Genomic DNA, 13,134 nt, shown 5'->3' with positions numbered 1-13,134 from the left:
GCCATCAGTGGCAGCGCCTGAAAGTGAACATGTATAAACACATGATCCTGTACAATGTTGTTTCAATCTAGCTCCAATTCATATGTTTCTCTTGACATCCAACTGGCCTTGGGTTATGCCATGTATGAAGATTGAGGCTGCAAATACTTGGTGACACTGCCCATGTGGCGTAAGCAAACGAATGTAAAGGTGACAACAAATCCTGAACTGTTCCCCTTCGGGTTATATGTTTGTATGTGGGAGAAAATGAGCCATGGACCCTTTCCATTGGGAATAGAGACTGCTTTTTGGACCATCTATTCCCCCTTATAATTATTGGCAATGATATCAAAGATCATCAGGATGTCTAAACTCCCTTTTGTGGGCTGTTATGGATAATCGTCTGGATTGAGACTCTATTCTTACTGTCTAAAAGAAGACCTAGTGTTCCCCGCTAGGACTTATTCAGAGCTGGATGAAACTGGGACTCTGGGACGGGTGGATGAGGTCACTGCTGCAAGGTGGTCTCATCCTGCAGCTTGGAGTTCTTTTGAAAATAGTTTATGAGACAAATTCAACAGATTTGATCCCAGACTCTCTGGGTCAGATTAGAGTGGCATACTCATGAAAAAATTCAAATTTGGCCAAGAATGTGTTGGGCTGCAGGGTGGAATGTTGGGAGAGAGGACCACCATGGGCCACTAGTGCCCTTGCACATTTTTCTGATGGGCATGCCAAGACTGGAAAACCCTGATTGCTCTTTACCTGGCCATTTCTTGGGATTGTGTTTTCATCACTGCAAACAGCCTTGAGGAATGAGGTGACATCTTCCCCTAGACAGAGAGGGTTTGTTTCCACTTGTTATAAAAGCAATGAATCCCCCAAGCCCACTGTCCCTCTCCTGTAATGTAGCCCCCTGTGTGTCCCAAGATCCATGACAGAGCCTTTGCATCACCTCCGTGGGACTTAGGGCGCATGAGGGACCAGCATGAGCATCGTGCTGATCCTCTACCTATGACTTTTTCCAGGAGTAATAAGGCCATCTGCCTTAAACCCAGGAGTCTTTTGCCAGTATCCACGAAACTGTAACCGGTTAACTTTTTATCTTCTAAGTATGGTAAAATCTCATATCCCTTCAAATTCTTGACAGTACCTTGTCTTTTCATTTCCTTAACAGTGACTTTTTTTTTTTTTTTGTGGTACGCAGGCCTCTCACTGTTGTGGCCTCTCCCGTTGCGGAGCACAGGCTCCGGACACACAGGCTCAGCAGCCATGGCTCACGGGCCCAGCCGCTCCGCGGCATGTGGGATCCTCCCAGACCGGGGCACGAACCCGTGTCCCCTGCATCGGCAGGCGGACTCTCAACCACTGCGCCACCAGGGAAGCCCCAACAGTGACTTTTAAAGAGCACAAATTTTAAATTTTGATAAAGTCCAATTCATCCATTTTTTTGTGGATTGTGCTTTTGTGTCATGCTGAATCACTCTTTGCCTAATCCCAGGTCACACAGATTTTTTTCCTGTGCTTTCTTCTAAAATTTTTTTATACTTTTATGTTTTACATTTAGGTTTATCATCCATTTTGGATTAATTTTTTAATAAAGTATTATTTTTAAGTCACGATTCAATTTTTCTTTTTTTTATCCTATTAATGTTCAATTGTTTCAACATATTTGTTGAAAGGTTGTCCTTTCTCCACTGAATTGCTTTTTCATCTTTGTAAAAGTCAGTTAGCCGTATGTGTGTAGGTCTATTTCTGGGCTCTCTTCTGTTCCATTGATATGTATATTTATCTCTTCTTCAATACCACACTGTTTGATTACTGTAACATTATAGTGTAACAATTTAAAAAGTAAAATAGATAAAATGCAAGCATAAGACTTGATTCTCTTTATACTACAGAATGTGTTTCCTGCAATGTGGAACGGAGTATAATTCATATCCTATACTTTATGGCATCATCCATCACATACTGCACACGAACATATAAACTAGTGAGTTCCTTAAATATTAAATAGCTAGATAGTTGGGTTATAAATGCTTCATACTATGCAGAAAACTTTGGTGGATTATGTAGACTTTTAAAGAGTCTTTTAGTAACATTTGGGAAAATTGGTTTGGGTGAGCTAAGAAACATTACTTTCCCCACTTAAATTAATAAAAGATAGGCTTCTGCTATCCAAAAATGCAGTATCCAACATATTTTCAGTAACAGATTAGATTTAAATAATGATGAGTGTCTATTCAATCTTTTTCCACACTTGAAGTTCTAAATAACAATGACAGCAACAATAAGATGTTCCATTTCCATGCGCCTTGTACAAAACAAATGACACTCAACTTCTCCCCAAAAGAGGATGCCCAAAGTCTTACAGGTTACCACCCCCAGCTCTAAATTTAGGATCGTTGACCCATGTTCATTCCTCTTTAAGTTCACCATAATCACGTAATACCCACATCACGCACGCACACACACACACACACACACACCCAAAAATAAGGAAAAAAGAAAATATGAACAGCTACTTCCATTTTGTTTCTGAAACTAGTCACAAAGCCATAGTTGGTATTTGTAACTTCTTTCCTCCATTACTCATTCCATTTTCTCTTGCCTTCAGCCAGTTTCTCAGTTATCAAGTTCTCTTTGCCTGGCAGGCTGAGGTAAAGCTTCATTACTGAGAGGTTTGAGTCCTCAGTGGTCCTGCATATGTGATGTTGCTGTAATCTTTCATTAACTTTGACCACTGAATATGGCAGTGTTAAGAGGAGCCCCAGAGTTTCAGACTTAATTCTCCCAGCCTGCATTGTGTAAGAGCAACCAAACATCTCCTGATTATCAGGATCAATCACACCAATCAAACCCATACTTTGCCTGTTGGACCAGTGATGCATGTAGCTCAAATGGCTAGGTTGTGGTATCAACAATCTATTCAATGGAATCATTGTTGTTTCTTCTGGTAGACTAATAATCAGACAAATTATTTAAATCAGCAGAGGCCAAAATCAAGGGGACATGAAGAAAATACTTGCAAATGGACGCTGAATAGGCAATTCACCATTCTAGATGATGGAGGATAAGGTATGACCAGTGTGAATTCTGTTTAGCTCTTTCTTGCCTTTTGCTGTAAAATGAGTTCCTTAGAAGCAGTGTGTGTGGGCTATCATAATTGTGAGTATGCCCATGAAAGTGGTTCCGGCTGCAGTGCTGTAGTCAGAAAAGGCAAGTCCATACTCCCGTCCCTTCCATGATGGAAGGGGTCCAATACAATCAACCTGCCACCAGATGGCTTGTTGGAGCCCCCTCCCACCCCAAGGAAATGGCGCGTATTGGGAATTTGTTATTGGCCTCTGCTATTGGCAGGTCAGGGTTGGACATTCAACAGTTCTGATAGCTACATCAGCCTTGGTGAGGGAACATCCATGTAATTGAGCCTATGCAGAGCCTCTGTCCCTGCAACCATGGCCACTTCACACATGGGCCCCTGAGCAAGCTTCAGAGTGGGGCTGGCTGACATTCTTAGGTAAGTCATCTTGTTCACATGATTATTGAGAGCCTTCATCACAGGTGATGCCCTCTGTTGGGCATTTATATGGAACACAAATGTATTCATACTCTGTGGCCATGCCTAGAGGTCCAACCACATATGACTTCTCCCAAACCTTCTTGTCACCAGTACTACAGTTTTTTTTTCTTTCCAACTGAACATCAAACAGTGTAGAGCCATACCTTAGGCAATTTCTCCTTCCAAGCAAACTGAATAACCAGATTTCCCACTTGAAATTATGTTCTCAGGGAAGATTTTACTTTTTCACTGTCTTTCTGGGCTACTCCTGTGTGGGGCTGGGATGCCGCAGCAATATGCTTCCAGCTAATGCCCTTATGTCACGCAAAGCTGTACTTCAATAGATTCCTGACTGAGTAAAGACATCCACCCTCACCAATGTGGGTGGGCATCAGCCAATCCCTTGAGGGCCCAAAAGGAACAAAAAGGCAAAGGGAGAATTATCTCTCTTCTTGAGCTGGGACATCCATCTTTTCCTGCCCTCAAACATTCGATGAAGCTGCTGGTTCCTAGCCTCCGGACTCCAGGATTTACACCAGTGCCCCTTGTTCTCAGGCCTTTGGATTTGGACCGAATTCTGCCACTGGCTTTCCTGGTTCTCCAGCTAACTGGCAGCAGACTGTGGAACTTCTCAGCCTCCATAACTGTGTGAGAAAATTCCTATAATAAGCCTCCTCTTATATAGATCTATATATATCCTATTGGTTCTGTTTCTCTGGAGAACCCTGACTAATACAACTGGATATAAAGAGGTCCCCTATATTAGTTTGCTAGGGCTGTCATAACAAAGTACCAAAAACTGGGTGGCCTTAACAACAGAAATTTATTTCCTTACAGTTCTGGAGGCTAGAAGTCAGAGATCAGGGTATCAGCAGAGCTGGTTTCTTCTGAAGGCCTCTCCTCTGCCATCTTCTCAATGTGTCTTCACATGGTCTTCCCTCTGGGCCTATTTGTGTCCCGATCTCCTCTTCTTCTTTTTTTTTTTTTTTTGGTGTCGGGGGGGGGGGTACGCAGGCCTCTCACTGCTGTGGCCTCTCCCATTGCAGAGCACAGGCTCCAGATGCGCAGGCTCAGCACGCGCAGGCTCAGCGGCCATGGCTCATGGGCCCAGCCGCTCTGCGGCATGTGGGATCTTCCTGGACCAGGGCACGAACCCGTGTCCCCTGCATTGGCAGGCGGACTCTCAACCACTGCACCACCAGGGAAACCCGCGATCTCCTCTTCTTATAAGAACACCAGTCACGTTGGATTAGGGCCCACCTCAATGACCTCGTATAACCTCAATTACCTGTTTAAAGGCCTTGTCTCCAAATACAGTCACATTCTGTGATACTGGGGGTTAGGACTTCAGCATATGAATTTGGGAAGGGCACAATTTAGTCCATAATGGTCTCCATGAAACCGTAAGTGTGGATTGGCAAAGGGAAGGCAGTGTGGCAGGTGTAGGCACACTGGAAGTGTGAGCCACTGCTCATGTACCTTACTTGTGCCTTCAGAACATGTTCAAGGCCAATCCATATATATCATTTCCATTTCAAGAGCCCTCTGTATTCTTCACTAGCCAAACAGGTACATCATACAGGGATGTGGTAGGGTTCACTCCCATGGAATTTTAAAGTCTTGATGGTGGCCCTAATTTCTGTGAGTCCCCCATGCCTGCAATATTGGTTTTGGTTTACTATTTTGACTATATAATGGTTAAGAGCATGGACTCTGGAGCCCGCTTCTGGTTTAGGTTCCAGTTTACCAGTTATTAACTGGTGACCTTGGGCAAGCTACTTAAGCTTTCAATGCCTTAATTTCCTTTTCCGTAAAATGTGTACAATAATAGTACCTACTTTGAAACTAACACAATATTGTAAATCAACTATACTTCAATAAAAAAACAAATTATAAGAAAATAATAATACCTAAAAAACAAAACAAAACAAAAGATAGTACCTACTTTGTAGTGCTGCTTTGAGGAATAATGTGTTAATGTATGTAAAGTGCTTGGAAGAGTATCTGGCATGTAACAAGTGCTATATTCATGTTGGGTGTTACTGCTACAAAATTGGAAAGCAGGATAAGTTCCAGGTTTCCACCTGGCTCTTCCTAACAGAAAAATTCTTTCTCCACAGGTCAGGGAGCCAATTGGGGTGTTTTGCCAGTTGCTGGTTTTACCTGTTATAACTTTAAACCCAGGAACTGGCGACATTACCAGAGAGTGGGTTTGCACACCCTCCTGGCTCACCATGAGCTGGATTTAGGCCAAAACTCCATTTATTGCTTGACATTCATTAGCCCTCACTCTGACTGTGGGCACCAGTGGTGCTCTGAATCCCCAGGATGAGTGCTAGCTCAGAGCCGTTATCTAATAATCCCTGGAGAGTGTGAGGATTTTTATCTTTCCTCTGCACAGTTACCTTGGGAAACTGCTGTGGGTCCTTTGGGGGGTAACTAGGAAGATTTACAGTACATAATTCCAGTGTTACCATAGCATCCTTCCTCAAGGCTCCCAGTCTCCCCTTCATCCTAGGGACCCTGGATATACAACCTGAGGGGCTGTGACACTCTATCATGGTGACCCAACTTTCTGTTTGCCAGAATTCTTTTGGTTAAATGGGTCATGCTTCTCTTTCAGTCTTAGGGGCCCCATGATTCAAGTAATTACGACCAAAGGTCAAATCACTCAAAACTTACAGCCTTAAAACAACCACCATTTATTTAATGGACAATTGTTGGGGGTTGGCAACTTGGGCTGAGCTCAGCTGAACTATTCTTGTGTCAGCTGGACTCTCATGTGTCTGTCATCAGCTGCTGCTATCAGTCTTGGTGACACTACTTCTAGGGGTTGGCTGGCTACCATTTGGGGATACAGGGATAACTGGGTCATGTGTCTCATCATCCAGTCTGGTGGCAGCAGGTTTACAAGACTAGCAAGAGGGCAGGTTCCAATGCATAAGCACTTTTCTAGCTTTTGTCTGCACTCTTTTTGCCAATGTCCCATTGACCAAAGCAAGTTAGAAGGTAGCTTCAAGAAAAATGAAACAGATCACCTCTTGACAGATCTGCAATGTCAATGCAAAGTTATGGATTCAGGGAAAAGAAACATTTGTGGCGATTTTTACTCTGCCACAGGCACCAATCCGCCTCACCCCATTCTGGAGCCCTAGCCCTTTGCAGGCAGATGACTCAATTTCTTTAGAGAAACGCTGTTCATTTGCATCTAGGAGATAAAATCCTCCACTGGTGATGGAGGGGGGGAAGATGGTGGAAGTAAAGCCCAACTTATTCAGCCATTTTTCAAATAACTTTTAAACTAATCTTCTCCTTTTACCTCATCCTCCCATGTCCACTCTCCATACCTGGTCCTTCTTCCCCCAAAGTAGCTCTGCTTCTGCTGCAACCTTTGCCTGAGATTTATTTTTCAGTTTGAGCCAATCTGTATTCACTCCAGGAATTTATCAGATACTTTGGGCCACTACCCTCACCCCTTCCACTAATTTTATGAATGAATTTACCTTGCATTTCTTTATAATTTTTTCTATTTGTTTTGGATAGGTAAACCCCTTTGTTCCATTCAGTGTCTTCTACTCAAAAGCCTCTCATTAAAGTTAAATCTATTATCTCTGGACCAATATAGCAGTTAAAAATGTTATATTCCTCCCATACATACTAAGAGTGGGTGATTCAGACAGAAGAATCAAGGTATATGCGCTCTATTGTGGGAAAGAAGAGCTAAAAGATTGTAGAGTTTCCCAAAAACAATAACTGTGGCCTATTACAACTATTTTATATTCGTGATGTGTGGTGTGAGGGAGAAGAAAGCATTAATTCCTTTGTTTAATGCATTACCTGAGGCTGTTTTGTGTACTCTAGGTCTCTCCTAAAGCGGGGGTTGACATTTCATCATTTTCTGGCTGCTTGTGTTGTTCTGCCTGCCTTAGGCAAAAAATTTAATATAAAAATGAGCAAAGGGACCAGAGCCTGGGCAGCCTGAGGGGCAAGGAGACAGAGGGGAAGAGAGGGGAAAGTTGCTTAACTCTCCTCTTCCCTGCTGTTGCCACTGCCCCGGGGTCTCTAGGACCCTTTAGTCTTCATATTAGTTGAAAGCCCTCCCTTTGCCTTCCAGTCAGTCATCCAGTCCGCGCTTCCTTTTGATGCCACTATAAATGACCAATGAAAATAATATTCAGCCTCAACTGTAATCAAATATAAGCAAATTAAAATAATTAGAATAATTATTTGCTTTGATTTTAGATTAGAGATAATAAAATAATACTTCATAATAATATGGGTGAGGGTGTGGAGAAATGGACAGCCTCATACACTGCCTGAGGGAGTGGAAACTGGTACAACATTTTTTACATGGAAATTGGAAATACTGATTAAAATTAAGACTTCAAATCTTTTTTTAGCTTGTCCAAATGTTTATATATATATATATATATATATATATATATATATATATATATATATATATATATTCAATTGAAGTATAGTTGATTTAGAATATTGTGTTAATCTCAGGTGTACAACAAAGTGATCAGATATATATATATATATATATATATATACTTTTTCAGATTCTTTTCCATTGTAGGTTATTACAAGATACTGAATATAGTTCCCTGTGCTACACAGGTCTTTTTTGTTTATCTCTTTTATATATAGTAATGTGTATCTGTTAATCCCAAACTCCTAATTTATCCCTCCCCCTCCTTTCCCCTTTGGTAACCATAAATTTGTTTTCTATAAGACTGCAAATCTTTTTTTAAAATTAATTAATTAATTTTTGGCTGTGCTGGGCCTTCATTTCTGTGCGAGGGCTTTCTCTAGTTGCAGCAAGCGGGGGCCACTCTTCATCGCGGTGCGCGGGCCTCTCACTATCGCGGCCTCTCTTGTTGTGGAGCACAGGCTCCAGACGCGCAGGCTCAGTAGTTGTGGCTCACGAGCCTAGCTGCCCCGCGACATGTGGGATCTTCCCAGACCAGGGCTCGAACCCGTGTCCCCTGCATTGACAGGCAGATTCTCAACCATTGCACCACCAGGGAAGCCCAAGACTGCAAATCTTTTGAAAGAGTAGTTCCTTATATACAAATGTGCAATGAAATCTGCACATATGAATAATGTCTAACCTCGCTAGTAAACAAAATATGCAAATTAAAATGAGATAGCATTTTCACCCTATTAGAATGTCCAAGATTTAAAAGAACATCGATGCCCATTATTAGGAAAGTTGAGGATGTTCATGGATACCTTAGTACAAGCTGTGTGAAAGACAGTTTGACAGTATGTATCAAAATCATTAAACAGGTGAAAACCTTTTGATACAAGAATTCCACCTTTAGGAATGTATCCCAGGGAAATATCAGAGACATGTACAAAGATATGCATGCAAGGATGTTAATCTCAACACTGTTTATGATCGTGAAAAATTTGAAACCATCCAAATATCCTTCAGTTAATTACTGGCCAACCATAACGAATAATACACCGTATTATTGATCATAAGAAATCAATATGGAGGGACTTGCTTGGTGGTACAGTGGTTAAGACAATGCAGGGAGCCCAGGTTCGATCCCTGGTCAGGGAACTAGATCCCACATGCATGCTGCAACTAACAGTTCGCATGCCACAACTAAGGAGCCCGCCGGCGCAACCAAATAAATAAAGAAAGGAATCAATATGGAAAGATAAGCAAGATATATCATTATTTTTAAAAACAACTGTCAGGGCAGTGTGTTAGTATGGTTTCATTTTTGTTTTACGATTTGTGTGTGAAATACGTATATATGCCTTGCTTATTAAATATGTAAATAATTGATTAAAACATATACCAAGCTGTTAATAGTCTTTCTTTCAGGGGGTTATGATCCTAGGAACTTTACTTTTCTCATAATATATATTTAAGTTTTAATGTTTTACAAGCAATGAGTAAAACAATAATAAAAATTAAGAAATTTAGAAAAGTTGTTCAGCTTCTCTGATAAATAAAAGCAAATTAGAAGAATAATGAGATGTAATTATTGTCTATGATGTTGAGGAAAAAAAATTCCAAGATTAACACTCAGTGTTGAATACAGCCCTCATCTCTAAACTTCTTTGATTAACCACATGTATTAGTAAAACTTTTTGACCACAAACACTTAATATATATGCTTATGTGATTTTTTTAAAGTGAAGATGGGATCATATTATTCATCCTCTTCTGCCACTTGCAAATCCATGTGTACAGTGATGCTCACTGCAACAATTTTTGGCATAAGAAAACCTGGAAACATTCAGAATGTCCATCAACAGGGGATTTGTTAAATGAATTATTGAACATTATTAGTCAACATATGTATTGGTGTAATACTCCGTCTTCAAAGGGAGTGAAGTAGTTGTACATTATTGACATGGTAAGAGCACTGTATCAACACATCAAATCTGGAAGTACATACAGGAAACGTAACCTCAGTTCACGGCGGGGGAGGGGTGGGGAATGGGAAGCTAAGCAGGGAATTTGCTTTCCATTGTTCTCCTTGTGCTGCTGACAATCTCTAAACACTTGTCTGTATAACTTTTCCCATTAGCAGAATACTACAGATGTAAAGCAAAAGCAAAAATAAGACGCTTCAATGAGTAAAACAGAATGCACACATCTTAAAGTTAAATTAGTGGGTTTGGTGTATTTGTACTAGCTCACAATTGAGGATTGAAAAAATTCCTAAAGGGATTTGAGGGAACAGGAAACGCGTTCACGCTTCGAAGCTGCTCAAGATCGTGCTTATGAAGGAACATTTCTAACGTTTTGAGCAAGTTTCGTTTTGCTTCCGTTAAAATTTAAAAATTAAAAAAAAAAAAGACCACCGGGGTCAGGAAGCTAGGTCTCCCGGGTGCACTGCACGCCCCTCTTCCTCCCCCAGGCTCCCCCCAACCTTCCCCTCCTCGCCGTCCCGGGGCTCCTGATCCCTGGCGCCCAGCCCAACCCCGCCCCGCGCGGCCCCGAGGCAACTTAGCCCGGCGGCCCGGCGGCCCGGCGGGGCACCAGGGACCGCGGTGGCCCGAGCGCAGCCAAAGGAGGAGGAGGGCGCCCTCCGTGCAGCGCAGCTCGCATCTGCGGCCGCGCGATCCACCTCCCGCGCCGATTCCCCCTCGTGCGTCCCTCTGTTCGCGGAGCCGGCGGGAGGCCCCGGGTTCTGGGTGCTGTATGGGAGGCCAAACCAGACCGATGGCGGCGGCGGCGGCGGCGGCGGCCCTGTCGGGCCTGGCTGTGCGGCTGTCTCGCTCGTCCGCGGCCCGCGGCTCGTACGGCGCCTTCTGCAAGGGGCTCACGCGCACGCTGATCACCTTCTTCGACCTGGCCTGGCGGCTGCGCGTGAACTTCCCCTACTTCTACGTCGTGGCTTCAGTGATTCTCAACGTGCGCCTGCAGGTACATATTTAGAGCAACTAACTCTGTGGCACTGGGGGGTGCCCAGCAGGATGGCTGACCTCCACCCACCAGTTCAGCCGCCCTAGAGCAAAGCGACCAGCTCGCCTCGCACACAGAGACTTGCCGGCCTGTCTTGCCATTGCCCCATCTTTTCATATAAATGTGCGGCTAGAAGTCATTTGCGGAAAGCCTGCAATGTAACCAAAAAAGCCTAAGATGTAATGAAAAGTTGGATCTCAAGGAAATAGCTAATTCAAAGAACAGAACCTAAAAATCTGAAAATCCTCAGAAATATTTGAGAAGTTCTTGCATCCATAAGACAAAAGACAGCACCGAAGGTAGGGAAATGACAATAAGCACAGGATGCCCTAAGGGGGAAAAAAGGAAAAGTTACTAACAACTTAAAAAAAGATAAACTGTACAAGAGTGGTCCAAATAGGAGGCAAATCCTCCAAATTAGAAAAAAAAATGAATAGACTTCCAACTGAATGGAATCGATTCTAGGCAACAGAAATTTATCGCATGATCGGAAAGGCATACATTTCTTCATCCTAAAAGAAACAACAACGGCAAACAGAACCTACTGGGGAAAACAAACATTTCAAACTGTACAAGGAGAGCATGCTTCACATATGAAGCAACCTCAGATGTGGCCTGTTTTTCAACCGTTGCCTGGAGTGTGAGAAAGGGAATCTGAACAATGGCACATGGATCAAGACTCTGCAGTCACAGAAAATCCAATCATAGCGTTCAACTTTGCTATTCAGTGAACAGTGTTTAAATAATCATTACAATGGAAATATGAGTTATGCTTTTTCATTTTTAGAGTAAATCTCTAGGCAAAGCAGGGGAGACTTAATTATAGTTATAGAACAGAGTGGGAATGTTAACCAGCTTTGACAAGTACAGGCAACAAGTTGGCAGGCAGAAAGGAGGAAGTGGAACAGTGCTGTTATTCTCCTAAACTAGGAAGTCCAGATACTGTCTCTAGTTGACAGAATAAGACAGATTTACGGGTTAGAGTTTTAAAGTGAACAAGGTAACCAACAGAAGAATTAAAAATAGTGATACAACTATATGGAGGGGGGAGGAAAACCAAGGGGACAGCAGGAAGTCAGCAGAAAATGCCTCATGTCATCAAGTTAAGAAATAGTAAGAAAAGCATATTATTAGGAAAAATGGAGTTAACCTCTAAACAGACATGTAAAAGTTTTTGCCTCTGGGTTGGGAAAGCAAAAGTTGAGAAGGGTGGGTGTGGATTTACTGCTTTTCATTATATGTCCTTTTGTACTGGTTGATTTTTCTAAATCCTTTATATGCATGTATTACTTTGATTGAAAGTTAAAACTTATTAAAAATGAATTTACTGCAATTAGAAGGAAATCTGGGGGAAGGGTGTTTGGGGAGTGGTATGTGAGTCCAGGTAGATTCTGCCTTCCTATCTTTCTGCAATAGTGGATGCATATCCTAAAATGTTCCTGAATGAGTGCATGAAATATGATTTCCTTGCTTTCCAAGCAAACCATAAGACCATAAGGAAATGCCTCATGAAATGGCCAGTAATCTTCAGGTAGCCCAGAGCCTCCTTACTGTATGTAACTTTTCACGAGCTAACGTCTGCAGTGTCATAGTTAATGTAAAAACAAAAAGTGTGATTTAATTTTTCAAAACTGAAAATTTTTAAAACGGAAAAATTGGACAAGTACCCCATGATGTTTAGACAAGGTTCTTACATTTTAGTATTGATCATAATGGCAAGACAGGGGAAATAAGCTAAATATACAACGGGAGCTTGGCTAAATAGAAATAGTCCGTCTATGTAATGGGATACTATGTAGCTATTAAAAATAAGGAATTATATTTTATCCATGTGTAATAGATATGAAGTCACCTCACCAATGGCTCAAGTGATTGAGCCAGAGAGAAATATATATATATATATTATATAATATACATTTATATACTCTACCTAGTTATAGAGAAATAATAATACTTGCAAACACCATTGCACACTTACCATAAGTCATACAAGGTCCTAAGCACTTTATATACATCATTGCATTTAGTCCTCACAACAACTCAGAGATGAGTGACTGTCATTACACCCAATGTTCAGGAGAGGAGACAAACATGGAAAAGGATAGTGGCAGAGTGATGAAATACTGCCAACAATATTATTTTTCCTACTAAT

The 13,134-nt window shown here is 41.9% G+C and overlaps 1 protein-coding gene across 1 annotated transcript; it reads left to right on the top strand.

Annotated features, from left to right (window-relative positions):
- The first annotated feature begins 10,177 nt into the window (after positions 1–10,177).
- SMIM10 (small integral membrane protein 10) lies at positions 10,178–12,289 on the top strand. Its single transcript, XM_081222516.1, has one exon. It carries the CDS (start codon positions 10,719–10,721, stop codon positions 10,953–10,955), a length of 237 nt encoding a protein of 78 aa, XP_081078642.1. The 5' UTR covers positions 10,178–10,718; the 3' UTR covers positions 10,956–12,289.
- The last annotated feature ends 845 nt before the right edge of the window (positions 12,290–13,134 follow it).

The sequence above is a fragment of the Mesoplodon bidens genome, assembly GCF_964165515.1.
Source record: "Mesoplodon bidens genome assembly, chromosome: X".
Lineage (NCBI taxonomy): Eukaryota > Metazoa > Chordata > Mammalia > Artiodactyla > Ziphiidae > Mesoplodon > Mesoplodon bidens.
The sequence above is the reverse complement of the archived record's forward strand: the minus strand, read 5'-3'. Positions and strand labels throughout refer to the sequence as shown.